This window comes from Ostrea edulis, chromosome 4, assembly GCF_947568905.1.
Source record: "Ostrea edulis chromosome 4, xbOstEdul1.1, whole genome shotgun sequence".
Classification (NCBI taxonomy): Eukaryota; Metazoa; Mollusca; class Bivalvia; order Ostreida; family Ostreidae; genus Ostrea; species Ostrea edulis.
The window spans coordinates 84,564,441-84,591,940 of record NC_079167.1 but is presented as its reverse complement, the minus strand read 5'-3'; the positions used below and the strand labels follow the sequence as shown (position 1 = coordinate 84,591,940).

At 35.3% G+C, this 27,500-nt stretch overlaps 3 protein-coding genes across 3 annotated transcripts in view; 1 reads left to right on the top strand and 2 right to left on the bottom strand.

The window, feature by feature from the left end:
- The window catches only part of LOC130054403 (trifunctional enzyme subunit alpha, mitochondrial-like), a 15,808-nt gene extending 11,748 nt beyond the window's left edge, over positions 1-4,060 (bottom strand). The window contains exons 1-6 of the mRNA XM_056164017.1: positions 3,853-4,060; positions 3,588-3,626; positions 1,301-1,365; positions 497-630; positions 265-403; positions 1-10 (exon numbers count right to left, since the gene is read on the bottom strand). The exon at positions 1-10 is cut by the window's left edge and continues 110 nt beyond it. Coding sequence (XP_056019992.1) covers positions 1-10; positions 265-403; positions 497-630; positions 1,301-1,365; positions 3,588-3,626; positions 3,853-3,913 — 448 coding nt within the window. The 5' untranslated portion in view covers positions 3,914-4,060. The remainder of the gene's footprint in view (positions 11-264; positions 404-496; positions 631-1,300; positions 1,366-3,587; positions 3,627-3,852) is intronic.
- A 23-nt stretch (positions 4,061-4,083) lies between these two features.
- LOC125668231 (trifunctional enzyme subunit beta, mitochondrial-like) lies at positions 4,084-20,607 on the top strand. The gene is made up of 15 exons (XM_056164018.1): positions 4,084-4,237; positions 7,218-7,262; positions 7,399-7,519; positions 8,308-8,339; positions 9,923-9,990; positions 10,624-10,711; positions 11,743-11,933; positions 13,979-14,071; positions 14,184-14,271; positions 14,823-14,947; positions 15,946-16,073; positions 17,636-17,723; positions 18,875-18,953; positions 19,312-19,472; positions 20,326-20,607. Exons 1-15 carry the CDS (start codon positions 4,177-4,179, stop codon positions 20,362-20,364), a joined length of 1,407 nt encoding a protein of 468 aa, XP_056019993.1. The 5' UTR covers positions 4,084-4,176; the 3' UTR covers positions 20,365-20,607.
- Positions 20,608-24,666: 4,059 nt separating this feature from the next.
- The window catches only part of LOC125669201 (ATPase family AAA domain-containing protein 2-like), a 30,102-nt gene continuing 27,268 nt past the window's right edge, over positions 24,667-27,500 (bottom strand). Inside the window, exons 22-23 of the mRNA XM_048903642.2 lie at positions 27,116-27,318; positions 24,667-26,286 (exon numbers count right to left, since the gene is read on the bottom strand). Of these exons, the coding sequence (XP_048759599.2) occupies positions 26,245-26,286; positions 27,116-27,318 (245 nt within the window). The 3' untranslated portion in view covers positions 24,667-26,244. The remainder of the gene's footprint in view (positions 26,287-27,115; positions 27,319-27,500) is intronic.

Below are 27,500 nucleotides of genomic sequence, written 5' to 3'. Positions count from 1 at the left end.
CCAGAGCCACCTAAAATCAATCAACAGTGCAAGAGAAAATTATAAAAACTTCAAAGTTAAACATTAAAAGTACTGGTACCTTTTATGAGTCAATTTCATACTTTCAAGTGCCATGATTCACAATTCTTTCAGTTACCAATTCAAGTAATGAAGAAAATTACAAACAATTCTGGAAACAGCTTACAAATTCAATGGTACCTATAATCCCCCCCCCCCCCCCCCCCAGATCAATGATGTTCTTACTGTCCCAATTCATTAACTCACCTCCAGCCCTCCTCCTAAGCATGTTCCCATTATGGCAGCTACTATTGGCTTTTTACTGTCCTCCATTTTTTGGAACAGAATCTGTCCATTCCGTGACAAGGTTTCCACCTCCTCTGCTGTTTTACAAGCCGATAGCATTCTACAAAAAGCAAAGCACTCAGAAGATCAAGACTCCTGATTTGAGATAGATTGTGTTGATGATATATTAATTCTTTATCTAACAAATACTGACCCAATGTCAGCCCCTGCGATGAAACATCCTGGCTTCCCTGATTTGACAACCATGCTGTGAACATTGGGGTCTTTCGAGGCCTTGTTGAAACATTCCTCAAATTCTGACTGGACATCTCTGGACAAAGTGTTTACCTTTGAAACCAAAATATTGTACAGCATAAAGCAGTGAACTGAGAATGAACTACAAGGACATTGAAAGGAATAAATGTTACCTGCTAAAGCATCATCAATTATGGTACAATGTATATATTAAATAACTCTCACATGACTTATGCTAAGTACAATACATGCTAAAGATGAAAGACCTATCTCTCACATTCACAGAATAGAATTCTGTGGTACAAAAGATAGTGTTAAATCTAAAGCAAACTAGCATGGTGCTGCGCCATGCCCTTTTTGATTGTACCATGCCCTTTCTTCTTTATAATTTTTAAAAAAAATATTTGTTAATACAAACAATTGTTCTTTATTTCACAAGATTGATTGAAAAGTTTAAAATCAAGACAGCAAGTATTAACTTTTAAAGAAGCTAAATGATCATTCTATTATTATCATAGTATGATACAATGGAAGTGTCCCAAAATTGTCTTTCCACGACGAAAAGTGCCTTTTTGAACATATGATATGTGTGCCCTCTCTAGATCCTAGATTTAACACTAAAAGATATATCTACATTGACAGCCAGTTTAACGCAAATATCATTTCATGAATACAAAGCAGTTCTATACTCCAACTAAAATATCACCCTGACACATTTTGGGATTCTTAGAAGATGCAAGTCTTAGTCATAAACTTTTCCTACCTTTGACTCTGGTGTATCAAATGTAATCACTGCGACATCATCCTTCACTTCATATTTGAGATGCTCTGAATACAGAAAATAACATACACTAACTACATACATCTATGTAATAATGCCTGTCTGCAAACAAGTGACTTAGTCCCTCTGCATAACAAGAGGCTCATCGACTACATTGCTAATGTAAGGTATTGAGTATATTTGCATATTGATTTATAATCTATCTTTGTAGGAATATAAACCTTTCTTGAAAGTTCATCCTAAACCCAAATTGAAAGGTAACATTTTCTTGGGAAGATGTTTTAATCAACCCACTCAATTTTCAATCATCTTCCCTTGGAAAGGTACACGATCCATCTATTGAATAAACTTTAAAGAGACACTACAGCTCATTTTCCACATTTTAATAAAGTGTTTTTTAAAACATGTATTGATAAAATGATAAAATTCATATCGATACTGAAAATTTTGAACAATTGGGATGCATCAATTTACTCTCAACTGCACTTTGAAGATCGTTCGGAATTCAAAGGTTTCTTCGTTCTTACTCGGACTTTTGAATGCTTATTTACATCACGTGGTTTTGAATGACAGCAAAGGTGTTGTGTAGGAAATTATTTTAATTCCCCTTCAATGGGGTGCACACTCACCTTTTAAGTATAAGAGTATTCCCTGCTCCTTAAAATAAGCAATTATATAAATCATTATTTCAACAGAAACCCTTCCATGTTCCCATTGACCGATATTTTTACAACTAACACGTGTCGTGCTCAGATAAAAATAGCACTTACTTTTAAAAGTAGTGTCTTCGCAGCTAGTCTCAATGGCAGATTTAGGGGGGGGGGGGGGGGGCAGGATCCCCCCTCCCTTTTTACGCCACAGATTGTGAATGAAAATCCAAATTTTGCACCAGAATGGCCGATTACTGTGGCTAATCTTTGACTTTCACACCCCTTCGGAAATCCTAGATCCGCCACTGAGTTACATGGGTTTCTCCGAGCTCTTTGTTTTCCAACGGTCAAACTGATACCAAGGTAAATTATTTTTCACGTATGAGTTTTATCTCATTCTATTTTTACCTCTTTTCTCACAGAATCTGTCAAAATTCTAGATCTGTCAACTACACTTTCTCTCACTGGACGACATGCTGCACTGTTTACTGTCTATGCGCATGCGTCTGAAGACTGAAAGGAGGAGACTCGATATTTTTTGTATAGGCCATCAAAAAGTATTAATTTTTACGTTAAAACGATAATTTTTAACTTTAGATAAGTGTTATTTTCGCAAAGTTCATACTTTCAACAATGCAACAAAAATTGAGAAAGCACTAGGAAAATTGTCATTTCATGATTTTTGCGCAAAATGAGCTGTAGTGTCTCTTTAAATCTCATTTACACAAGAATGCTTTGTACCAAATTTGGTTGAAATTGACCCAATCATAAATTTACATGATAAATTTACATAATAAAAGCCAGAAGACTTCCATCAAAAAGTAAAATATTTGGCACCCATGTTGGGATTCAAGTACTATCAGGTGAGTGACTACCCCCAGAACTTCACCCCACATATGCTGGCACTCTGGGAGAGTTGGGGACACCTTTTTTAAAAAAGAATGAGGTCGTGTTAGCTATCACCTCTGGCTAAATTAGCAATTGCTAAATTTGAAAAAAAAAGCATGTGGGTTTTTTTTTTACCCAATATTTGAATTTTTTCATATTTTTTATGGTTAAAAACTTTGTTTTAAAGTAAAATGATAGTTTTTATCTGGGTTTCAAGATATGATTAATAAACAATGACCGTTACATACTTTTCCAGTGTGTTGAAAATAAGGCATCCAAATATTAATTTCTCATGTAACCAATTCTGGGTGTATTTATGACTTTGACAGCTCAACATGTGAACATACAAAGTAAACATATATGCTGATAAACTCAAAGATCTTGTGAAATAATGATTGTGTAGAGAGTATGATTAATTTATTGACACAAGTAGGTCTTGTTCTGAATCTCCGTGACTTTATTTGTCAATCTTGTGGTTCTGTAGTGTGTTTTAAATTCTACACTAGCGAGCCCATTGAACTTCAAATTTACCTGCCTAGATTTGTAGTTCTGAGAATGCAACGTTTTACCTATAAATGTCATAATGAATCAAATTGAGGATAATGCATTGAAGTGATTCCCTCAAATATTAGCATTCCCAACATATTACCATGAATACAACATAACATTTAAGTCCGCAAAAGTTCTCAATAAACACTGATACGTCAGAGAAAGCTGCTAAATTTCCTTACTTTGTAAAGCTGATGATGTGCTAAACCAATGTTTGTGAGCTGTAAAAGAAAAAAGGTACACAGTGAATAATTATGAAGATATGCAGCGTTTAAGTGATGGGCTTGGGGAAACCTTTTTAAGCATCATTGTATCATTTATTGTAACTGAGTAACCTTACAAGCCCTAAGGTCATATAATTTCGGATTTGATAACTTGGACGCGATAAAATTTCAACCCCAACATTCAGAAAATAAAGCAATCGACAATAACAACGAATTTCTTTACCTTTTAGACACGGACTCCGTAGTCGTGCGAATTGCACTGCTTTCAAAATAGAAGTTGCCATCCTTTTCACGGAGCCGGCTTGCGGAGTGCTCTTTGGACTCCAGTCACACGCATCCAAGACTTTGGACTACGTTAACTACAAAACTATTGCCTCTAAACGCATCAAAGACTTTTGTAGCACGGTGAATTTTATATCATCGTAACGTTTGATTTACTGTGCTTTTGATGTACAGTTTTCAAAGCATTTTATGGACTTAGATTAGGGTCCAAAGAGCAAGCAAGCAAACCGACTACATCAACAGGTCTCCAAGGTTTGAGAAAGAAATGGCGACTCCAGTCTTAACAGCGGTGAAGTACGGAAATGTCACAAGGTGTTTTTTTAAAGGTAAAAGTCGCGCTATGCACAATGAAACAAGTAGTTCAAGGTTACATGGAGACTTTACTAGTACTACCCACAGCTCTGAGTTTGACTTTGAACAAGGCATCACGCATTTTGATCATGAAGTAACACTTGATATTTGTATGCGATCTTCTGTGAATAACTTGAGTTATCTTCCATTGGCAGCAAGAATTATGCATTAGGTTGTGGAAAAGAGGAAAGTATACTCATTAAAAAAAAAACACCCCACCTCAGTCTTCACGAAAAACTTTGTAAAGCACAGGCCCTTCGGGCCTCCCAGTATAATAATTGTGCAAGCCCGAACAATATTTTACAGGCCCAAAATGTTTTTTTCTAATCTGACCACATGTCATTTGCTGATTCTACACTATAGATACATGCATGTTCTACTGTAGGAAAATACAGGTCAAGATCATGAAGATGATCATAGTTATAGAATAACTGACATTAAAAGGATTGTCTTATTTTATTTTTCAACATATTAATCTCGCAGATACATCAGCAGCTCATGTTCAACTTTGTTTTGTATACACCGCGTACAAAACATTTTGTTTTCTCCAGCATCAAATGTTAGCCAAGGCCTACCGTCGGTCCAATGGGGGATGAATTTTCGCTCTTTTCTCCTCGTACGACAGGTTTTGGGTTGGGTTTTTTTATCGGATGGTTGTGATTATGAAATACGCTTGGATGGTTTTGAATTTCCCGGACCAGCCCCCTCCCTATACTTCAGAAAAGGCAGCATGGTTGATCGTTTTTCTATGCGAAATTTGACTACTAAGTCATGACATTTAGTCTGAGTCAATCTCACGCTTTATTTGTAATATATACAGAATATATAAGAAAACATTGACAGGCCTGCCGGACTCCTGGGTTTAATATTTTAAGAAGCCCGATCCCGATTTTACTGGCATCGGGCCACTGGTTAACGTCGAAGACTGCCACCTTATCAGCTTATGTTTTGGTTGAAGTTCCATTCCACAGTCAGGTTCAAAGACTTATGCTACAAACAAACATAAACAATCCCTAAAACATAATCATTTGACTAACCTGAAAGCTGTGCGTTAATTACATGCAGATCACCATAACAATTTTGACAGCTGTAAAAACAAATGAAGATGCATTCTATATCATGTGACTTTGTTGCTATACTCATGATATTTAAACGCAAATAGACAATAACTGTTGTATTTATGCTGTGTGCTCAAATCAGCAAGTGGAATCACATTATAAAATCTAGCTTAGGCCAATTCAACGTAATTAGCAGATTATCATCCAGGGTCACCAAAAATTATGGGGCAGGTGGGAGGATTTTATTTTTTAATTTTTATATTCTGAGAAAAATATTAATGACAAACGAGTTTTTGTCAACAGAAGTGCATCATTTAATGTCAGATGGATATCAATCTATGCTTATTTCACAGACGAATTCAAGGTTAAGCTTCAATTTCAAACACAGAAAGATACCAAACTTCTTCAAGATATGAAGAACATTAATCCCTTCCTTTCATTTACACCCGTAAGAACGTGAGAAGTTAAGAAAACCATATCTATTTTCTTCGTGTGGCTTTTCACGTTGCTATACCAGAAATGTAAATAAGATGTGTAAATACCAGAGTTGGAAATGAAAATTTTCCAGAAATTGCAAGTTTCGCAAAATAAATTTTTTTGGGGTGGGTCGATTTTTTAGGGGCGGGCAAGGTGATAATCTAACAATTAAGTTGAATTGGCCTTATGTATTTAGATTTAATTATGTCACAGCAATCTCTTATTGTGTGATAGTACAGAGATCTCACAGAAAACATGATAGAGGGGCATACTAAGGCATCACTGTAAAATTATTGAAAAACTTTAGAAAGTGATGAAGAATAAAGATGGTAAACTGTAAAACGTGTCATTCATAGACTGTAAAATGATATTACCGTATATACTCGCCTATAAGTCGGTTGTATTTTTCAAGGTTATTTTGTAGGAATTTGCCATTGACCCACCTATAAGTCGGTACACATTTTTGTCAGAATCGGTTGACAATTTCAAGTCAATGATCTAGTGTTTTTGCCTATGTTTCAAAAAATAATTTGACAAATTAATAATTATGAGGTGCTCAATATCCAAGCCATATCTGTTTAGGGTTTAAACACAACCCAATATCTATTATGGACAATGATCCTTTGTTTACTTAATCAATTATGGTCTCCTAATTACCAGTACCCAACACCATGTTTATTTAATGGCATGCACCTCCAGAAAACTGTTATTGTGGGATTCTGGTATAATTCATTGTATCAACAATAGAGTTTCGAAGAGTCAAGAATGATGATCTAAATTATCTGTTAAAAATATTCAGTCTTTTATGAAATATATTTCAGCCAGTATACATAATTTATGAATATTTCAATATTAAATCAGGTTCGTAATTCAATTTTACCGATAAACAATACATTAGTTGAATTGAAATTATTAGTTACCGGTATGTAAATAATTTTTAACTAGATAAAAATATGTAAATACTTGTACTTTATACATAATTTTAAAATACATAAACAATACAATATGTTTAGATATTTGTAAACAATAATCATTTGTGTGGTAGTCCATGATAATCGTCGGAGTTGTTTAAAAACACTACATTACGCTGCCCAGAAAAATACCAATCCTCTTAGGACACGCCAATAAGTCGGATGTAGAGTTTTGGACCAAAAATTGACTCCCAAAAATCCGACTTATAGGCGAGTACATATATATGTATATACGGTAGTAGATAATTTAAAGTAAATTCAAGTTCAAACAATTATCGTTTGGTGAAATTGAAAGAGATATTACATGTATGTCTATATCTTTAGCTTGTTAAAAGATATGTACTTGGTTTTTTATCAATGGTTACATTTGAATACCAATTTAGGGAAGGAACATCTAGTCTGAATTGCTTTCCTGTATGTACTGAGTAATAAACTTCGACGTTTTTCAGATGCAGTGAGATGTGTGAGCACCACCTCATCACTTCAGTCTCCTCGTAAGTATTTCATCGTGTTAGAATGATGTTATGTTCTTAATTTATTGTCAAGTGCACATCAGTTACCTTGCAATCAAGAAACCATTGAAATATGATTAAAAACAAAAACTGATTTGTATTTGATTTTTTTTTGTAGGAAGACCAAAAACTGGTGGCCGAAACATCGTCCTTGTAGATGGGGTTCGCACGCCTTTCCTTCAGTCCAGCACAACCTACAAAAGTCTGATGCCCCACGATTTGGCTAGAACAGCTATACAGTCAGTCTTATAGTTTACTCTCATGAAACAAATATCTGCTTGATCTGAGTGGTAATTGCATTGCCATTCACACTATTAATCTAAAATACTTCCAAAGACAGTCACAGTCTTTCATTACATGTACTATATGTATCCATGCAAAATTCCATTATATTTCTAAAATTGAGGAATTTACTTCATTGTAATCATGCATTCCCTCTTAACATTTTTGTTATCAACATGTTTTACTATGTAGTAAGATTCGCATTATTGTAAGAAATTCATCAACACATTACATGGTCGTGAAGTCATGCTGCAGGTTTATTTTCAAATGTGTTCATTTCACTTTGGATTATCACTACAAATATTGGTTGCAGTATTTGTATTCTTACAATGTAACACAGAGACACAATCTCACAGATATAGGTCCTCGTACAATTCATCATGTGATCAATAGCAGGCAATCAATGGCTCTTTTCACAAAAAATATTGCGATTTGAGATAAAAGATTACTTTCTGTCTCTCAATAGAAATCGAATCACCATGTTGTAAGTAAGTATGTAAGTTTTATCAACCATGGACATACTTTATATATAGACAACCTGCAAGGAATGAGAAGTGAAGAAATTACAATATTTTTAGTCATAAGGTTTTTTTGTGTGTGTGTGTGAAAAGGGCAACAGATTCCCAGTTTACCTGATATGTAATTTTGTCTGCAAACAAACTCTATACACTATGATTAAAATGGTTTTTTCTTTCCTGCATACAAACTTCATTAGTCTGTAGCCAAGGGTTCTTCTCTTTTTCAGAGGCTTACTGAAAAGAACTGCTGTTAAAACAAGTGAGTTTTTTTTAAAGAAGAAGATTGATTTACTTTGTGATTATGACAGCCAGTTTTGATAAGCCTGTCATAGATGGGATGTATTATGGTATTGTGTTGTCTGTCTGTCTGTCCGGATCTTGTATGCAAAATGATTGACTGGTTGTTTTGCTGTTTTCCGCCACACTCAACAATTTTTCAGTTATCTGGTGGCACCCAGTTACTGTAAGCTCCAGGATCTTATAACTTGGTACTTTGATCACCATGATGAGAGGAAGATGCCTATTGTTTATCAAGACTAGAGGTCGAAGGTCAAGGTCGTAGTTTCAGTTAATAGGAAAACCTTGTAGGCAGAATACTGACTAAAACTATTGGGGCTTGGACCATCAAACTTTGTACACATACTCCTCATGCCAAGTGGAGGACACCTTTTGTTTTTCCAAGGTAAAATGTCAAGGTCATAGTATCACTTGGTAAGAAAACCTTGAAGGCAGGATACAGACTGAACCGTTGTGGCTAGGACCGTCAAACACCTTATGCCAAGTGGAGGATGCCTATTGTTTCTCAAGGTCAAGGTCGTAGTATCACTTAGTAAAAAAACCTTCTTTTCATTTTCCATATTTGTTCCCGCTATGAATACAGGTATTGCCCTAAAATTTTGTCACAACCTCCCTCTCAGATAAATACATAGTCAGTTCACTTTTCAACTTGATTGATGCTTCGTGACCTACTTTAGGGCTAGAAGTAGTTCAAACAGTTTTCTGGACTTTTTCTCATCATGGATACAGATATTGCACTGAAGGTGTAACGGGTGTGTGTTGTACCATTTGTGGTACTCTTGTTTGTAATTAAGTAAGAACTAATGACAGGGGACCTCTATATTTCTTATTAATAATGGAACTGGAGCCTCATAGGGGCTGAGACTGACAGGAAAGGTTCAAGGGTTCCTCCAAACATTCACCATATTTAGTCCCTTGGTCATTAAAAACTTAATCATTAGGCCTATGTAGCACCGTGGGTAGAACAGCTGACCAGCAAATCAAGTGTATAGGGTTCAGTTGATCTGTCTGACATTTTTACATTACCAATCACAGTTTTGCTTGACATATTGGTAAAAGCAAAAACTACTTGATAAGTTAGGAAAGTATTTTTCAAGTGAGACTTCTTTTTGTTCAATAGTCCCAATTCCTGAACAATAATAGATTCCATGTAAGGCCAAAATAGATTTTATGTGTGTTTCTGGTTTCCCAACTCAACCTACTTTTTGCTGCCAACCCTAAATATGTTATTGACAATATATATTAATGAAATAAAAGTTCTGCAATTTTCAAACTTGAATTTTTTTCTTTTTTGCGTTCAAGTTTCTCTGATTCTATTGATCTTCAAAATGTTTGAAAAGTAATTGTAATGTAGATAGACATGTATTCAAAGTGTATCAAAAACTAAGATTTCAAATAGAATGTTTCAATAAAATAAAATGTTTTATCTTTACCCACCATACCTAATTTTTTGGGAAGTGAAATAGGAAACACACATACAATTTATTTTGGCCTAATATGGATTTATTGAGTTTAAGAAATGTAAGGGTATTTATGTTTCAACAGCTGATGTGGAGTATGTGGTGTTTGGGACAGTCATTCAGGAGGTCAACACAAGCAACTTGGCTAGGGAGGTCAGTTATATGCTAATTATCAGTTTAATTTTATTTAAGGTATTCCATGTATAATGAAAGGATAATGAACAATTTTGAAGGATTTAGATCAACATAAATGTTTATTGTTAAATAATGATGAAAGTGAAGCAGATGAAATTCACATGAATGGTAAATGATTAGAAGCTGACCTTTTTGCACTTAAGACTTTTTGGAAGAGTTGTCTGCCCTTTGTAAAAATAAGAAAAATCTAATTTTCTAAAAACGTGTGTGGTCAATGATTAATTTTATTTCATATTTTCACTAAGAGAAAGTGTTTGTAACTTTCTACCAAGAGATTTATATGAAAATATAATTTCTTTTTCAAATATTGTAATAAAACATGCTTTTCCCATATACTTCAATGTTAAATTCTATGTGAAATAAATCAAGCAGTAAACAAAATTTTGAAAATTCCTATGGTGGATTATTTTTATTTGATGAACCCTTCAAAATGATACCATGATTACAAAAATTCGACCATCCATTTATTAGATATGAAATATGGTCATTATACATGGAATACCTTAAGGTAATTAGTCATGTTTTCATCTCTGAAACTTGAACCAATGACAACATTTCTTCAATTCATGGTTTTCTTGCATTTTTCTTCAGGCATCACTGGGAGCAGGAATGCCTCAGAATATTCCAGCTCACACCGTGACTCAAGCTTGTATCTCCTCCAACCAAGCTATAACAACAGGTAAATAAAGCAAGCTACATTATAAACACCTCACACCGTGACTCAAGCTTGTATCTCCTCCAACCAAGATATAACTACTGGTAGATAAAGCAAGATACATTAAACACAGCTCACACCATGACTCAAGCTTGTATCTCCTCCAACCAAGATATAACTATAGGTAAATAAACCAAGCTAAATTAAACACAGCTCACACCATGACTCAAGCTTGTATCTCCTCCAACCAAGCTATAACTACAGGTAAATAAAGCAAGCTAAATTAAACACAGCTCACACCATGACTCAAGCTTGTATCTCCTCCAACCAAGCTATATCTACAGGTAAAAATAAACCAAGCTACATTAAACACAGCTCACACCATGACTCAAGCTTGTATCTCCTCCAACCAAGCTATAACTACAGGTAAATAAACCAAGCTAAATTAAACACAGCTCACACCATGACTCAAGCTTGTATCTCCTCCAACCAAGCTATATCTACAGGTAAAAATAAACCAAGCTAAATTAAACACAGCTCACACCATGACTCAAGCTTGTATCTCCTCCAACCAAGCTATAACTACAGGTAAATAAAGCAAGCTAAATTAAACACAGCTCACACCATGACTCAAGCTTGTATCTCCTCCAACCAAGTTATATATACAGGTAAAAATAAACCAAGCTAAATTAAACACAGCTCACACCATGACTCAAGCTTGCATCTCCTCCAACCAAGATATAACTACAGTTAAATAAACCAAGCTAAATCATAAACAGCTCACAATGTGACTCAAGCTTGCATCTCGTCCAACCAAGCTATAACTACAGGTAAATAAACCAAGCTACATTTACATAGCTCACATTGTGACCCATATTTGTACTTTCCAACCACCATGGACCGGCTGGTTTCCCCATAATTCAATATGTAAACTAAGAAGAAACCTTATGATTCATTTGAATGTAGACAAGCCCAGTATAGTGTAGTCTAGAACATTATATATCAGAGACATGAGAAAACTAATGATTTGAGACTTTGCCTGATGTATTTTGTAGGTGTTGGATTGATTGCATCTGGACAGGTAGATGCAGTGGTATCAGGAGGGGTGGAGTTTATGTCGGATGTACCCATCAGATGGGGAAGGAAGCTCAGACAGATGGCACTTAAAATGAACAAAACCAAGGGAGCCCAGGCTCAGATGTCCCTCCTCATTAAGACACTGGCTTCCAAACCAGCCTTCTTGGAGGTTTGTAAAAGATCAATGTATGGGGGAGGTTTGTAAGAGATCAATGTGTGTGGAGTGTTTATAAGAGATCAATGTTTGTGGAGAGTTTGTAAAAGATCAATGTGTGTAGAGTTTGTAAGAGATCAATGTATGTGGGAGGTTTGTAAGAAATCAATGTATGTGGGAGGTTTGTAAGAGATCAATGTATGTGGGAGGTTTGTAAGAGATCAATGTATGTGGGAGGTTTGTAAGAGATTAATGTATATGGAGTGTTTTTAAGAAATCAGTGTGTATGGAATGTTTGTAAAAGATCAATGTGTATGGGAGGTTTGTAAAAGATCAATGGGCACATTTGATTGAACAACTCGAGTTACAGGAGTTGCTAGAGTTGTAAATAAAACATGTATTTCATAACACCAGTGTTGAACACGGGTTGGAAAAGTATACTCCTGACTCTAGCGGGAGCATCAAGTGTTCAACATGGTGGAGAATGAAGAGAAATATTGAGTTTAACATGTGAAATTATGACTTTTAAGAGAATAAAAAGCAAAATTTCCACGAAAAAAGATACATATAACTAAAATGAACTGATGTTTTGTTTTTGATCATTGATATAAATATTTTTAAGCATCTTGCTAGATGTATGTTTTGATTTCAATATATTGTAGATAAGGTCAATTTTTGGGGTGACTTATATACCTCTATGTTTGGTTTAATTTTGATGATATTTACACTATTTTAGTACTGTATGAACATGCATATTCATGTAATAGAAATTAAATACTGCATGGTATCAAAATGAACTACCACATATAAATAAATTGTCATTGATATGATTTTCAAATCAAGTGCCATTTTTCAAAACAACACTAGAGCAACAGTTGTTGTTTTGTTCACATTCAAGGAGTCTAGCCTCTGTGCATGCACAGGCATCACTCTAGAGTTACCCGAGTCTTCCCATTCAAACATGCCCAATGCGTATGAAAGTGTTTGTAAGAAATCAATGTGTATGGGAGGTTTGTAAGATCAATGTGTATGGAGTGTTTGTAAGAAATCAATGTGTATGGGAGGTTTGTAAGATTAACATGTATGGACAATCTCTACCCAGAGTTATCATTCCCGCTACGCTCCACTAATACCTCTGTCAACGTCTAAAAATCCATATCAAAACGTACTAAAACTAACTTAGCATATCAAACTGTAATGATCATATCTAAGCAAATCAAACACTTTTCTGAATTTTATAAACGCAGATGCTGGTAAATATGAGACGCCTGAGCGAATTAAAAGGTTTTATATAAATATTCATTCATCCAATAATACTAGAATAATCATGGAATTCGTTGTTTTTGTGAACTTACTATAAGATTTTAAGCTTAACACTAAAACTTGTAAAATCATACTTTATTACGCAATAGGTAAAAATAAGTTTTGCCAAGAATCTTGACATTCAGACGTTGACAGAGGTGTTGTAGCGCAGCGTAATATGCCCTCTGGTGAGAGATTGGTGTATGGAGTGTTTGTAAGAAATCAATGTGTATGGAGTGTTTGTAAGAAATCAATGTGTATGGGAGGTTTGTAAGATCAAAGTGTATGGAGTGTTTGTAAGAAATCAATGTGTATGGGAGGTTTGTAAGATCAATGTGTATGGAGTGTTAGTAAGAGATCATTGTGTATGGAGTGTTAGTAAGAGATCATTATGTATAGAAGGTTTTGTAAGAAATCATGGTGTTTAGGAGGTTTGTAAGATTAATTTGTATTGGGATTGGTTAGACCAAAATGACCCCCAGCTTATGATCATTGTTGTTTGTATGTTCGACTTTAAAATTATTATTATTAAAATGTCTTCTCAAGAACCACTGAATCAGAAAAGTCAAAATTTGAAAGCTTCCCTCTATAATACGGGGTGAACATTGTTCAAAACCATGTTAGCAATGTGGCCCAAAGGCCTCTTGTGATTGCAATTCATAATTAGAATCATTTTGTATAAAATTCGTTAGTTTTCTGGCTCAGAATTGATTTTATTCCAGATCTACATGTAATTGTATTCACCTCTGTACTTCTAGATCCCCGCCGTGGCAGAATTCTCTACTGGTGAGGTCATGGGTCACTCTGCTGACCGGCTGTGTGCTGCCTTCGGAATCAGCCGGATTGAGCAGGTACATCCCAGGGCTATAGAATGTATTGTGCAATCAATGTCTGTAAAGGTTTTTTAAATAGAAATGGTTGTATATGGCCTCTGTTTTTAACTTCTGTTGGTGTATTCATCAGGATGAGTATGCCCTGAGATCACACACCAAGGCTCACTGGGCATCAGAAAAGGGACTGTTGTCAGACATTATACCTTACAAAGTGCCAGGTAAGCCTTTTACTCACTTTAAAGGAGGTCCTACAGTTACAAATCAAAGTACTGAAAGTACTTACAGTGATAAAAAAAAAATCAAGAAAGTGTGTGAATGTGTCTTCCAAAAATGTAGGATCTCTTTCAGAACTGTAATTTAGAAAGAATTAAAATGTAAATGATTGCTCTATAAGGAATGATAGGAAGCTTATTAGGTAATGAATTTCTGTGCACAGCTTGTAAATCATAACTTTTTAAGGAATAATCGGAATTTCTGTACACGGTTTGGGTTTCATTATCTTTTTTTATTCCACTGTTTTCTCAATAAGGAAAACATTGTGAAATAAATACTGCAAAGAAAATGAGATAACATTCGTACGTGTATAAACTTATGTATTAATAAAAATTGTCAATTTAATTTGAAAAGAAAACACATCTTACTTAAAGTCTTAAAAAATAATTTGGAATGAATTCAAAGCACTGTTTGGTGGGGTGACACATAACGTTGATTGTTTTTATGTGACAGGTGTTGCTGAAACTTAACATTGATTGTACTGTTTTTATGACAGGTGTTGCTGAAACTGTTGTGAAGGACAATGGAATTAGACCTTCCTCCATTGAAAAACTGAGCAAGCTAAAAGCAGCATTCATCAAGCCACACGGAACAATCACAGCGGCCAATTCCTCTTTCCTGGTAGGTCACTTGAGAAATAATAAAATGGGTCTAATATATACACTACATACATTTAGACCTGTCTGATGACACTTACGGTGTATATTATCTGTTTCACTGTGAATTTCCATTCTCTTTTAATCAAGTTCTTAACACTGTCCATTCAGACATTCTGTTTAATCTGACATAAAATTTACCTTTCAGTGCATGTTGGTTTACACAGGTTTCACTGTACATGTCAGTTTAAACAGTTATCTCTGTACACATCAGTTTAGCCAGGTTTCACTGTATATGTCGGTGTGAACAGATTTTACTGTACAAGTCAGTTTAGACAGGTTTCACTGTACATGTTGGTGTGGACAGTTTTCACTGTACATGTCAGTTTAGACAGGTTTCCATGTATGTGTCGGTGTAGACAGATTTTACTGTACATGTCGGTGTGGACAGGTTTCACTGTACATGTTGGTGTGGACAGTTTTCACTGTACATGTCAGTTTAGACAGGTTTCCATGTATGTGTCGGTGTAGACAGATTTTACTGTACATGTCGGTGTGGACAGGTTTCACTGTACACGTCAGTTTAGACAGGTTTCACTGTACATGTCATTTTAAACAGTTATCACTGTACACATCAGTTTAGCCATGTTTCACTGTATATGTCGGTGTGGACAGGTTTCACTGTACATGTCAGTTTAGCCATGTTTCACTGTACATATCAGCGTGTTAGCATTTTATGAAAAGTATGCCACAGTGAAACGTCGCAATTCATATCTTCATGTGTTTTTAAATGTAAAATTTAATTTTTTATATGTACAGTCTACTTTAATTTCTGTCAGAATTCCCAGTCTTTAAAATAGACACATATATATTTATCAAGATTCATATTTGCATTGTTCACAACTGCAACACATTCATGAGGAAATGACTATCATCAAATTTTGTAAATTATCAAAGGCAAAAACATAGGAAATGTAAATAAACATTTATAGTATTTATACATTGCTTTATCAATACTCACAGACTGACGGAGCCTCAGCCTGCCTGTTGATGTCAGAGGAAAAAGCCCTGGCGCTTGGATTTCAACCCAAGGCCTACCTCAGAGAGTTTGTTTATGTATCACAGGACCCCAAAGACCAGCTCCTGCTGGGGTGAGGAATTTAATTCATCGTGATAAACGTGATTTACGTTAGAGAGTGTCTTGTCTTGAAGTAAACATTTCAGGCAGCTTTCCTGTGATGATTGCTACATTGTTGTCCATTGTATTTGTATTCATTAGTGTATATATTAGACATGATTTTTCTTTGCTTTAAATCAGGATTCTACTGTCCGAACTGAAAAAAAAAATCTGTTCTTTATATATAACAATTTCACATCTGGAAATTTCTAGGTTGCTCAAAAAATTTCACCTTTTGCTAATTTTATTTTCTGAAATATCCGGTTTTGACTTTGAATTTCACATAGTGGTAAGTATTTCCTCATTGTATTCTTCTTGTTGATTGGTTAAATCATTACGGTATCACCCAATCAGCAGAATGTACACTGATTGTAAACATGAGGGCCTTACAAAAATGTCCGCAAAAGTATTACAGAGAGACGACAGCAATGGTAAGGCCATCGATAACGGCCTGCGGAATATGTTAAAAAGGGAATTGATGGCGGAATCAGAAGTAAAAGATTGCTTTGCAAAACTGAAAAAAAAAAAAAGAAGCCAGAATTACTCACCAGTTGCAAACTGTCAAATTGTTGAAAACATGAAATAACAATCTTTTGTATTAGAGTGTTTTTATTTTGAAACTATGGCAATTTTAAAAAGTTTAAAGCCTCAAAATTAGTTCACATTCATTTCTGGAAAGTTTCTTCAAATCAAAATATACATTTTTGGTTAGGGGCATTCAGCCTCCTGATATAGGATCTCTGTCCCTAGGTACCCCACTGAGGGAGGACCCCCAGACCCCCCTTCAGCTTTTTTCACCTTTCTGCAGAATCATGTCAGATATATGGGGTATTGAATTAAGGTGACTGCAATAGACTTTACTGCATATATGTGTATATACATTACAATGATTTTAAACTGCATATAAACATCTTTAATCAGTCTAGAATTCTCTCACTGACAGTAAAACATTGAGACATCATTACATAATCAGTCTAGAATTCTCTCACTGACAGTAAAACATTGAGACATCATTACATAATCAGTCTAGAATTCTCTCACTGACAGTAAAACATTGAGACATCATTACATAATCAGTCTAGAATTCTCTCACTGACAGTAAAACATTGAGACATCATTACATAATCAGTCTAGAATTATCTCACTGACAGTAAAACATTGAGACATCATTACATAATCAGTCTAGGATTCTCTCACTGACAGTAAAACATTGAGAATCATTACATAATCAGTGTAGAATTCTCTCACTGACAGTAAAACATAAGACATCATTACATAATCAGTCTAGAATTCTCTCACTGACAGTAAAACATAAGACATCATTACATAATCAGTGTAGAATTCTCTCACTGACAGTAAAACATAAGACATCATTACATAATCAGTCTAGAATTCTCTCACTGACAGTAAAACATACGGCATCATTATATAATCAGTCTAGAATTCTCTCACTGACAGTAAAACATTGAGACACACTGTTACATTAGACTGAATTTTAACACTGACACACCATTACATTTGATTTTGAATTTTCAGGCCGGCGTATGCTACTCCTCGAGTTTTAGAGAAGGCTGGTCTAGCCATGTCTGACATCAGTGTGTTTGAGTTCCACGAAGCTTTCGCTGTAAGTACTTGTGCAGTATACTCGTATTGTGTGTTTGATATTTGTACACATAACATCACATTAAACTGCTATTTAGATTAAGGAAGTATACTACATCAACATAAGGCCAATTCAGCTTAATACCATCCCCGCCCGCCCCTCAAAAATTGGCCCGCCTCGAATTTTTATACGCCCGTCTTAAGACGGGACGTATTATGGTATGGCGTTCATGTCTGTCCGTCCGTCTGTTAGCTTTTTCGTGTCCGACCCGTAACTTAAATACTACAAGGCCTAGAATCATCAAACTTTGTCTGTAGATACATCTTGGGTAGAAGGTGTGTCGCACATTAAAACCAGGTCACTGTGACTTTTCATTAAGAAGATATGGCCATATATGGCAAAAACTTGTCCGGCTCATAACTTGAAAACTATTAGACCTAGAATCACCAAAATTGGTCAACTAATGCATCTTAGGTAGAAGATGTGTCGCATCCTACTTTAAGGTCACTGTGACATTTAATTAAGGTGATATAAAAAAAAATGTTTTAATGGGTACAATCTATACTGTTAACAATATGTGACGGGCGTATCATGTGCCGTGGCGGTGCACTTTATTTTATTTTGCGAAACTTATGATTTCCGGAAAATGTTCATGTCCGACTCCGGTAATTACACTTCTTGTTTACATTTCCGGTATAGCAACGTGGTGAAAAGCCACATGAAGAAAAAATCTCGCGAGAATACCGCTTGTTTTCATCTGTCCGAAGAAAATAGATTTATATGGTTTTCTTAATTTCTCGTGTTCATACAAGTGTAAATCTTGAGGGAGTTAGATATATTTCTGTTTAAAATTAAAGCTTACCAGTAACCTGGAATTCATCTGTGAAAATATCATCCATCTGGCATTAAATGATGCACTTCTGTTGAAAAAAACTCGTTTGTCTTCAATACATTGTATTTTTCTGAGAAAATAAAAATGAAAAAATGAAATCCTCCCACCTGCCCCATACTTTTTGGTGACCCTGGATGATAATTTTTTTTCAGATTACTTTCTACTGAATCTGCTTTTTTGAATATTTATTGTACATATTCTCCACTGTTCATCCTTATCAGATTTCTCTGGTGTGTTATTCCTTCTTAAGAGGATTCTATTGATTTTTCTGTTTTCACAGGGTCAGATTCTAGCTAACCTGAAGGCCATGGACTCGGATTACTTTGCCAAGAATCACATGAATAGAAGTGAGAAGGTAGGTGTATTGTGTGTAGAGAAGGAGTGTGTATATTGTGTGTAGATATTGTGGGTGTGTATAGAGAAGAAGGGTTGTGGGTGTTGTGTATAGAAAATGTGGATGTGTATTGTGTATAGAGAATTGAGAAGTTGAGTGTGTATTGTGAAATGACAAGAGTTCAATATGGTTAACCCAACTTCTAAATTATTAGCATCTAATTTAATTTGAGAATAATAATAACACCTTTCCACCTACATAGAAATATTATGTGATTGTGGTCCCCAAAACATTTTGTAAGACAGGGATGCTTGTGAATCTATCATATTTAAGACATTGTTTTGAGTAGTGATCGTGACGTGAGATTCTCTTACTACAGGTAGGAACCCCTGATCTGTCCAAGTTTAACCTGTGGGGAGGTTCCTTGTCCATTGGTCATCCATTTGGTGCCACAGGAGTGAGGCTGCTCACCACAGCTGCCAACAGACTTATTGACGAGGACGGCCAGTTTGCTCTCATAGCTGCTTGTGCAGCAGGAGGCATTGTAAGCATTGAATGTAACAGTATGGGCAATCATTAAATGTAACATGGGCAGTGTAATCATTAAATGTAACATGGGCATTGTAATCATTAAATGTAACGACATGGGCAGTGTCATCATTAAATGTAACAACATGGGCAGTGTCATCATTAAATGTAACATGGACAGTGTAATCATTAAATGTAACATGGACAGTGTAATCATTAATTGTAACATGGACATTGTAATCATTAAATGTAACAACATGGGCAGTGTCATCATTAAATGTAACAACATGGGCAGTGTCATCATTAAATGTAACATGGACAGTGTAATCATTAAATGTAACATGGGCAGTATAATCATTAAATGTAACATGGACAGTGTAATCATTAAATGTAACATGGAGAGTGTATTCATTAATTGTAACATGGGCATTATAATCATTAAATGTAACATGGACAGTGTAATCATTAAATGTAACATGGACAGTGTAATCATTAAATGTAACATGGGTATTGTAATCATTAAATGTAACAATATGGGCAGTATAATCATTAAATGTAACATGGACAGTGTAATCATTAAATTAAATGTAACATGGACAGTGTATTCATTAAATGTAACAACATGGACAGTGTATTCATTAAATGTAACATGGGCATTTAATCATTAAATGTAACATGGACAGTGTATTAATCATTAAATGGGCAATATTGGATTATATTGGTTGGATATTGTAAAAGCTAGAAATGTTTAAGAATTATTCAGATTGTAATAGTGTTGGAATGCAGTGCATTTTCTAATGAGATCTTGGATATTTATGGAGAATGTAATTTGTTCAGACTTGAATTAATAAAGCGTTTGTGTTTTACAGGGGCATGGAATGGTTGTTGAGAGGTATCCACAGAAATGAGGCTCTCGGTGATGACTGCAGATTGTGATATAAACATTGGACTCCTGGTGTGTGAGATCTGGCCCGACTACATAGTGCATAATGTTACACACCATTATTTGTATTGAATATCATTCACATATTTATTTCATTAACATGACTTCATTCTGTACACCACGCTATGTGTACATTTGGCTGTACAATGAATGAACTAGGGATGTGTCATGTGTTATACAGTATCTGTACATAAACAAGAAAATCTGTCGTGTTCTGTCTCAGTTTTGTTTGTAAAGGTTAAGGAGCAGTAACATTATTTTTCGAATGGAAGTACAACTTTGACGTAAATAAAAAAAATCAGAAAACTACTCAAAGTTTGGAATCATTCAACTTCTTTCATTCAAGTTTAACAAGTTGTATCGAAGAACAAAAACCAGTGTCTTGTGGACAGATGTGTACAGCGTATCAATCGCAAACTGCTAAATGAACAAAAATCTTACAACACACAAAGGGTAATTTTCCAAAGTCACACTTACAGAAATGTTTAGTCACTTGTGCAAATGTCATAAATGAGCATGAATACAGGCTACACAGCACTTCCTCATTAATAGGGGCTGCATAACACTTCCTCATGAATACGGACTGCACAACACTTCTTCATGAATAAAGGCTGCATAACACTTCCTCATGAATACAGGCTGCATAACACTTCCTCATGAATACGGGCTGCATAACACTTCCTCATGAATACGGGCTGCATAACACTTCCTCATAAATACGGGCTGCACAACACTTTCTCATGAATACGAGCTGCACAGTACTTCCTTATGAATATAGGTTGCACTACACTTCCTCATGAATAGGGGCCTCCGTGGCCGAGTGGTTAGAGCATCGCGCTTAAAATTACACGGCCTCTCACCTTTTGTCGGCGCGGGTTCGAATCTCGCTCATGCCGGTAAGTGAGAAAGTTTCCCAGTTTACTTTCGGAAGGTCAGTGGTCTCTTCCCAGGTACATTGTATCCGAGTTCTCTCTTCCACCAATAAAAACTGGGCGCCACCATATAACTGAAAAATTGTTGAGTGTGGCGCAAAACAATCAATCCTCATGAATACTGGCTGCACAACACTTCCTCATGATGAGTACAAACTTAATGGTAGCCTGAAAGACGACCATTTTATATCCTAGAGAGCTCTTGTAAATTTATAGTAATTTACCTATATAAGGAATCTAAAGCATTTGCAGTGAAATCAATCCCTCTTTCTCTTGTATTAACTTCAGGAGAGAACATCAGGGTATATTATCCCGTAGGAACCCGGGTTAGAATAGGTCCTCAGTATCCCTTGTCGTAAGAGGCGACTAAATGGAGCGGTCCTTTGGATGAGACCGTAAAAACTATGGCCCAGTGTCACAGCAGGTGTGGCACGATAAAACTCCCTCCCTTCTCAAAGGCTTTAAGCGCCGAGCATAGGCCTAAATTTTGCAGCACTTCACCGACAGTGGTGACGCCTCTATATGAGTAAAAGATTCTTAAGAGGGACGTTAAACAATATTTAATCAATCGGTGTATATTCCTTAGAAATACAGACCCATACTCGTTTCTAGACACTCATCAGAGAGTGCAGTTCCTTGTACCACAGATGTATACATTTCCTATAGATCAATACTCGTTTCTATACACTCTTTAATGATGTATGCTACACCAGAGAAATTTGATATGGATGAAAAGTGGAGGATATATACAACAATATTTTGAAATGGACAACTTTCAAATTTACTTTATTAAAGTCAAAAAATGCTGTTTTAGTAGAAAGCAATCTGAAAAAAGTTTAAAACCCCTGCTGGACTCCAACCCGCAATCTACAGTGCAGCAGTCCACATGCTAACCTACTGAGCTACTCAGCTAGGCGATAACAATTCAAATGAATATAGGTATCCGGGTAGCGCTCTCGCTTCTCACAGCTGTGACCCATGTTCGATCCCAGTGATCGGCAGTGGTTGTATGTGAGAGGGTGTGGCGGTCGCCCGCTCGGACAAGTGGGTTTCCTCCCACATAAATGACCCCCTAGCGCCAACTTCCATGCATCAAAAAGGACCCCATTGGAAATAAGCTTTCATGGGTTATCCTTGGTATTTATGTATATACGGAATAAACATATATTTATTTTTATATTGCTAATATTCATATTTTCATCCTTGTTTTAAAAGGAAGTCGGCCATTATGACGATGTAGAGTACCTCCTTAAAGTGTGCAATTCCTCGTTACATAGATATATACCTTTCCTTATACCACCTAAGTGTACATTTCTTGTACTGTAACATATAGGCCTACGGCATATGCTTTCCGTTCTGCTCTCGAATTCAATACACACTCGCACCAACTGACCTTCACCTTGTAACAACATAGGCAGAACTTTGCTAGCAGTGTCTACCAACTGGTAGTTTTAAAAAAGAAATTTAAAGATAAAAGATAATTGAACTTTCAATTATAAATAATAAAATATAATATTTCCCGACTTTGAATTGAATTATAATGCTTTCATTTTTTTTAAGGAACGCGTACATGTACGTGTTTACAACAACAGCACGCCACGCTCCCACTTCCTACGTAACAAAAATTAATGATTAGGCCTAATAAAATTGCTTTAATAAAATAATTTAAAAGTATTGTGATTTTCACAATAAGTTTGATCATTATTATTATTTTTTCTTTTTCGAAATGCACCCGTGACAGTAGGCCTAGTTGTCAATGATACATAATCGTATCATAATTTAGGCCTATCTAACTTCTCCAAAAATAAATTTAATAATAATTGGACTGTTTATTTTAGAAAAGCAACAACTCTAATTACAGTTGTTTACAGAAATGGCATTACCAAATTGTGTTTAGACAGGGATCCGATGTAAACATTATTTACTCGCAAATTTAAGCAGATTTCATACTCGCTTTTCTCGCTACATTTGGGTCGCTATTTGTATGCACTGGTGGCTAAAAGATATAAGACTCTGGAAATTTGTCAACATCGAAATAAATGTTATCCATGGTAAATAAATTAGGCCCCTAAAACCCGAGTTTTAAAAATATCTAACACTACTGTTACAACAAGTTGATCGACGAAGGTCGCATATGACGTCACTGTACCACGTGACTACCTATCTAATTAACTAGGCTTTTTGAAATCGGGGCTTAGATTTAAGTCCGTATTGTGGCTAATTATCGGAATACTTCAGCGAACGAACTATTACAATTAATTTCTATAAGCATAAGGAAGACAAAATGCATATAATTCTGTATACTTTGAAAACACGAGATGTGTCCTTTAAGTGTACTTCGCCTTGTACCATTTTAAAAGTGCACATCTCCTTGAACCAAGTGTACATCTTAAACCATTTAAGTGTACATTTCATGTACCACTGAAGTGTACTTTTCTTGTACATGTACCACCAAAGTACTAGTGTACATTTTAAACTGAACCTTTGTTCTCCATGTCAGGAGATAATGTAGATACAAATCATGGTCCCTGGGGGTTCAAAGTTTAACTTCCGACGAGACTTCAATTTAAAACAATAAGCATCTACAGTACAATTTACATATAAAGCGAAGCATATACCCTAGGACCAAGTTTTCCATTGAAGAATTTTTTAAATCCTCTTTTTGATGGCAACATCTTGTCTACACCATCAGAATACAAACTGTCCATTTAAACAATGCTGTCGAGTTCATCCGTCTTTCTAATAAAGTTTGCAGATTCTAGGCCTTAGTGTGCCAAACATTCAGAAACAAAAGATGGACAGACAGAATTCTGTTCCCATGACAGCAAGGTATACCCTGTCAGACCCAACTTATTCTGGGAGACAAATTTTTGTGTTGGATTAGACAAGATGTCCAACGGCACAAAGAACATGGAGGGCAATTGACATTGAAAATAGTCAGTATTCACAGCAAATCAGAGTACACAGGCATCAGATTAAAGTTTTTACATCTATAATATCAAAATTATTTTGAAAGGTGAAATTAGAAATTTATAAATCATATTAAGGATATGTACAGCCTGTAATTTGAGCTTATAGGGAGAATTTGTCTCAATTGTCTGTGCATTTCAAACCGTGAAACATCTTGCTATCTTAGTCATTTTTGTCACCAACCCATTAATGTAATACATGTACATGTTTTAGTACTTAATCCTTATCTTTAACTTTCTCTGCACAAGAAGGCCATTTATTCCTGTTCTTCGCCACTGTTTCGGTGGTACTCCAACTCGACCATCTGGCCATAATTTCTCGCTTGGTTTTAGTCATACACATGTAGTAAAACAAAAAAGATGTTATAACTTGTTCAAATGTTAAAACTTTATTGGTGTAAGTACAATAAATAAGACAATTGAGCGGTGTTCCTGAGACTTTCACCACGGTTAGGCGGTGTGTGTGCGGATCTAGCATTTCTCCCCGACATGAAGTCCCTGATTGTATTGGAAATACTCTGCAGTATTCAGACTGATGATGATGGAATAATCCAATATTGATGTGTTTTCTGCGAGTATATGAACCGCATTCACCACTCCAAGTACACAATTGTCAATGAAAATACATTAATCTTAAACGTTCACAATGGAGATCATGCATGCATAAATACAAATTTTTACAATAAATAACACACACTAGGAGTTCAGTTCATTAGAACACAAAATGACTTGATAATAACCCTTTAAAAAGTACAAAAAAATTTAAATCAGCAAAACTCAAGTACATACAACGGTTCATACAAATGTTTAACCATGATCACCTGTATAAAACAATATATACAGTATATATACATATACTGGTAGCATTTTAAGGCTTGCAAACATGACTTGGTTTTTGTAGGTTTTTTCATTATTTTAATTTTCCCTTTAATTACACCTTTACTTTATTACAAGGAATCACATATTCAATTTAACCCAGGAAAAAACATTTTATATCAAGGTTTAAGTAACAATCTTCCTGGACACCACAGATACTTTGAAATATCTCAGTACCTATGGTACTCATGGAATATAAGTGACTATAAAATAACTTCCGACGTACACAGATACAGCTGTTTCATTTCTAAAAAAGAAAAATCATACATGTAAATAAAAGTAAAATATAAACCTGGGAAAATGTGTGTAAAATCATCACAGTAAAATGAAGCAGAAATAATTCTGAACTGAATCAAGAACTTCACATGTCAGAGAATAAAAGGGATAAATACAATCTTAACAAAGGTGAAGTTTGCATTTTAAAATCAATAAATACTAAATATATGCAATAATATATAATACAAAAATATATACATGCATATGGTTATACATTTGTACTTTGAGTAAGTTCAAAATAATCCACTAAACAGACATATACATTTTTCTCACACACAATCTTCATTTATCTTCAGTAAGAAAATAAATAATTTCCTCTCAATACAAATTTCATTTTACACAATGAAAACGTGCATCTTGAACAACACAGCAGCGTGACATTGAAATTAAGTCATGGTTATCGATGATCTGTAATTTAGAATAAACAAAAACACTAGACAATATAATCACATTGGTCTTGCATGCTTAACAACGACAGTGGATTTACACTGAATAGGAAGAGAAATGTAACATATTCTGACAATGTATGACACTAGTTCACACTGGACATCACTGGGTCTGTACAGGCATATCTCAATACAACTGTCCACATACAATTACTGCATACTCAAGCATACAATGGAATGGTACCATATAATCACTGCATAAACACAGCCAGTCTAAGTTGATCTGAACATTATTTTTTAAGTTTCTTGACTTTACTTAATAATTGTAGCTACCTAAATGTAAGAGGAAATTGTTTTTGTAGTTATGCAGACATTGATCTATATTTCCTTCACAGATCTATTCTTATCACGACGGTGTGCAGCTCTTCTCTGCTATGGTTTGTAACTCCTGAAAATAAAGAATAACAATACTTGAAATATTACTAAATTTAACTCGTTTCCCCAAGTATCGCACAAATCTTTGATCACATGGTGTTAGTTAATAATGAGATCTCTTTTGTATAATGTCTGTTTTATTATGATTGCCTCTGTGTCGTATGATATTATACATTTATTGCATGATAGTGAAGGAGATAGGAAGATTTATTCACCCAAGAAAAATCATATTCCCCGAGGGTAACGCCCGAGGGGAATGATTTTTCTTGGGTGAATAAATCTTCATATCTCCCGAACATCCATGCAATAAATTGTTTATCATACCGAAAACAAGGAAGACTACAAAAGTGCATTTGAAATTTGAGTCCTCTCATCTATACATTGCATGTAGCCGAGATCGCTCTAACAGTACCACCGCGCCATCAACATATTACGGTAGAAGGTACAAACAACGAAATACAGTGATATGATAACAATTTTTTGTATTTCCATTCTCCTTGAATGCTGATTTACTTGCTTGTTTTTGTATCAAACAAAACCAGGTGATTTAACTGTGTATCAGAGACCCGCATATTTTGTGCCTTACGAACTATGAAAGTACAATGACTCATACTTACTGTGACGTCACAATAAGCTACGTCTACCTTGCCGTAAAATATATGGAAAATGCACGAGGTTGCCCAAGAAGTAAATATGATGGGGAGATATGATGTTTGAGAGGGAGATATGAAGTTCTGTCATCCCTGGCACGTGACTATCTAGACCAATCAGATTACGCGTTGCATAGAATTCTCATACTGAAGTATAATAATGTCTTTTGTTAGTTAATAACGAGATCTTACCTGTATTACGTCTGTTTTATTATGATTGTCTCTGTGTCTTATGATACATTGACTGAACACACTGTACAGCTTCTGCAACCTCTCCACATTGAATCCCTCGGTAAAGGTAACAACATTTTCTAACAGCTGTTCCAACGCCTCTTTGCTGACCTCCATCTTGGTTGACCTGTCTGGTTCCATCTTCTGAATCACCACAGGAGCTTCTGTTAACAGAAAATTGTAACCACAAAATGACACGCCCTCTACTTCTTATGAACAAAATGACACGCCCTCTACTTCTTATGAACAAAAGACACAGTAATACTGGAGTACATCCTTGTTGGACTTCCATCTATGGTATCCATTCTTCTGCAAATTACGTACCACCAACATAAATGAGTTAAAT

Coding starts and splice junctions, on each gene's coding strand:
- LOC125668231 (XM_056164018.1), top strand. CDS start 4,177: ATGGCGACTCCAGTCTTAACAGCGGTGAAGTACGGAAATGTCACAAGG. Junction 7,263..7,398: donor CTCATCACTTCAGTCTCCTC/GTAAGTATTTCA, acceptor TTTTTTTTGTAG/GAAGACCAAAAACTGGTGGC. Junction 16,074..17,635: donor AAAGACCAGCTCCTGCTGGG/GTGAGGAATTTA, acceptor TTGAATTTTCAG/GCCGGCGTATGCTACTCCTC.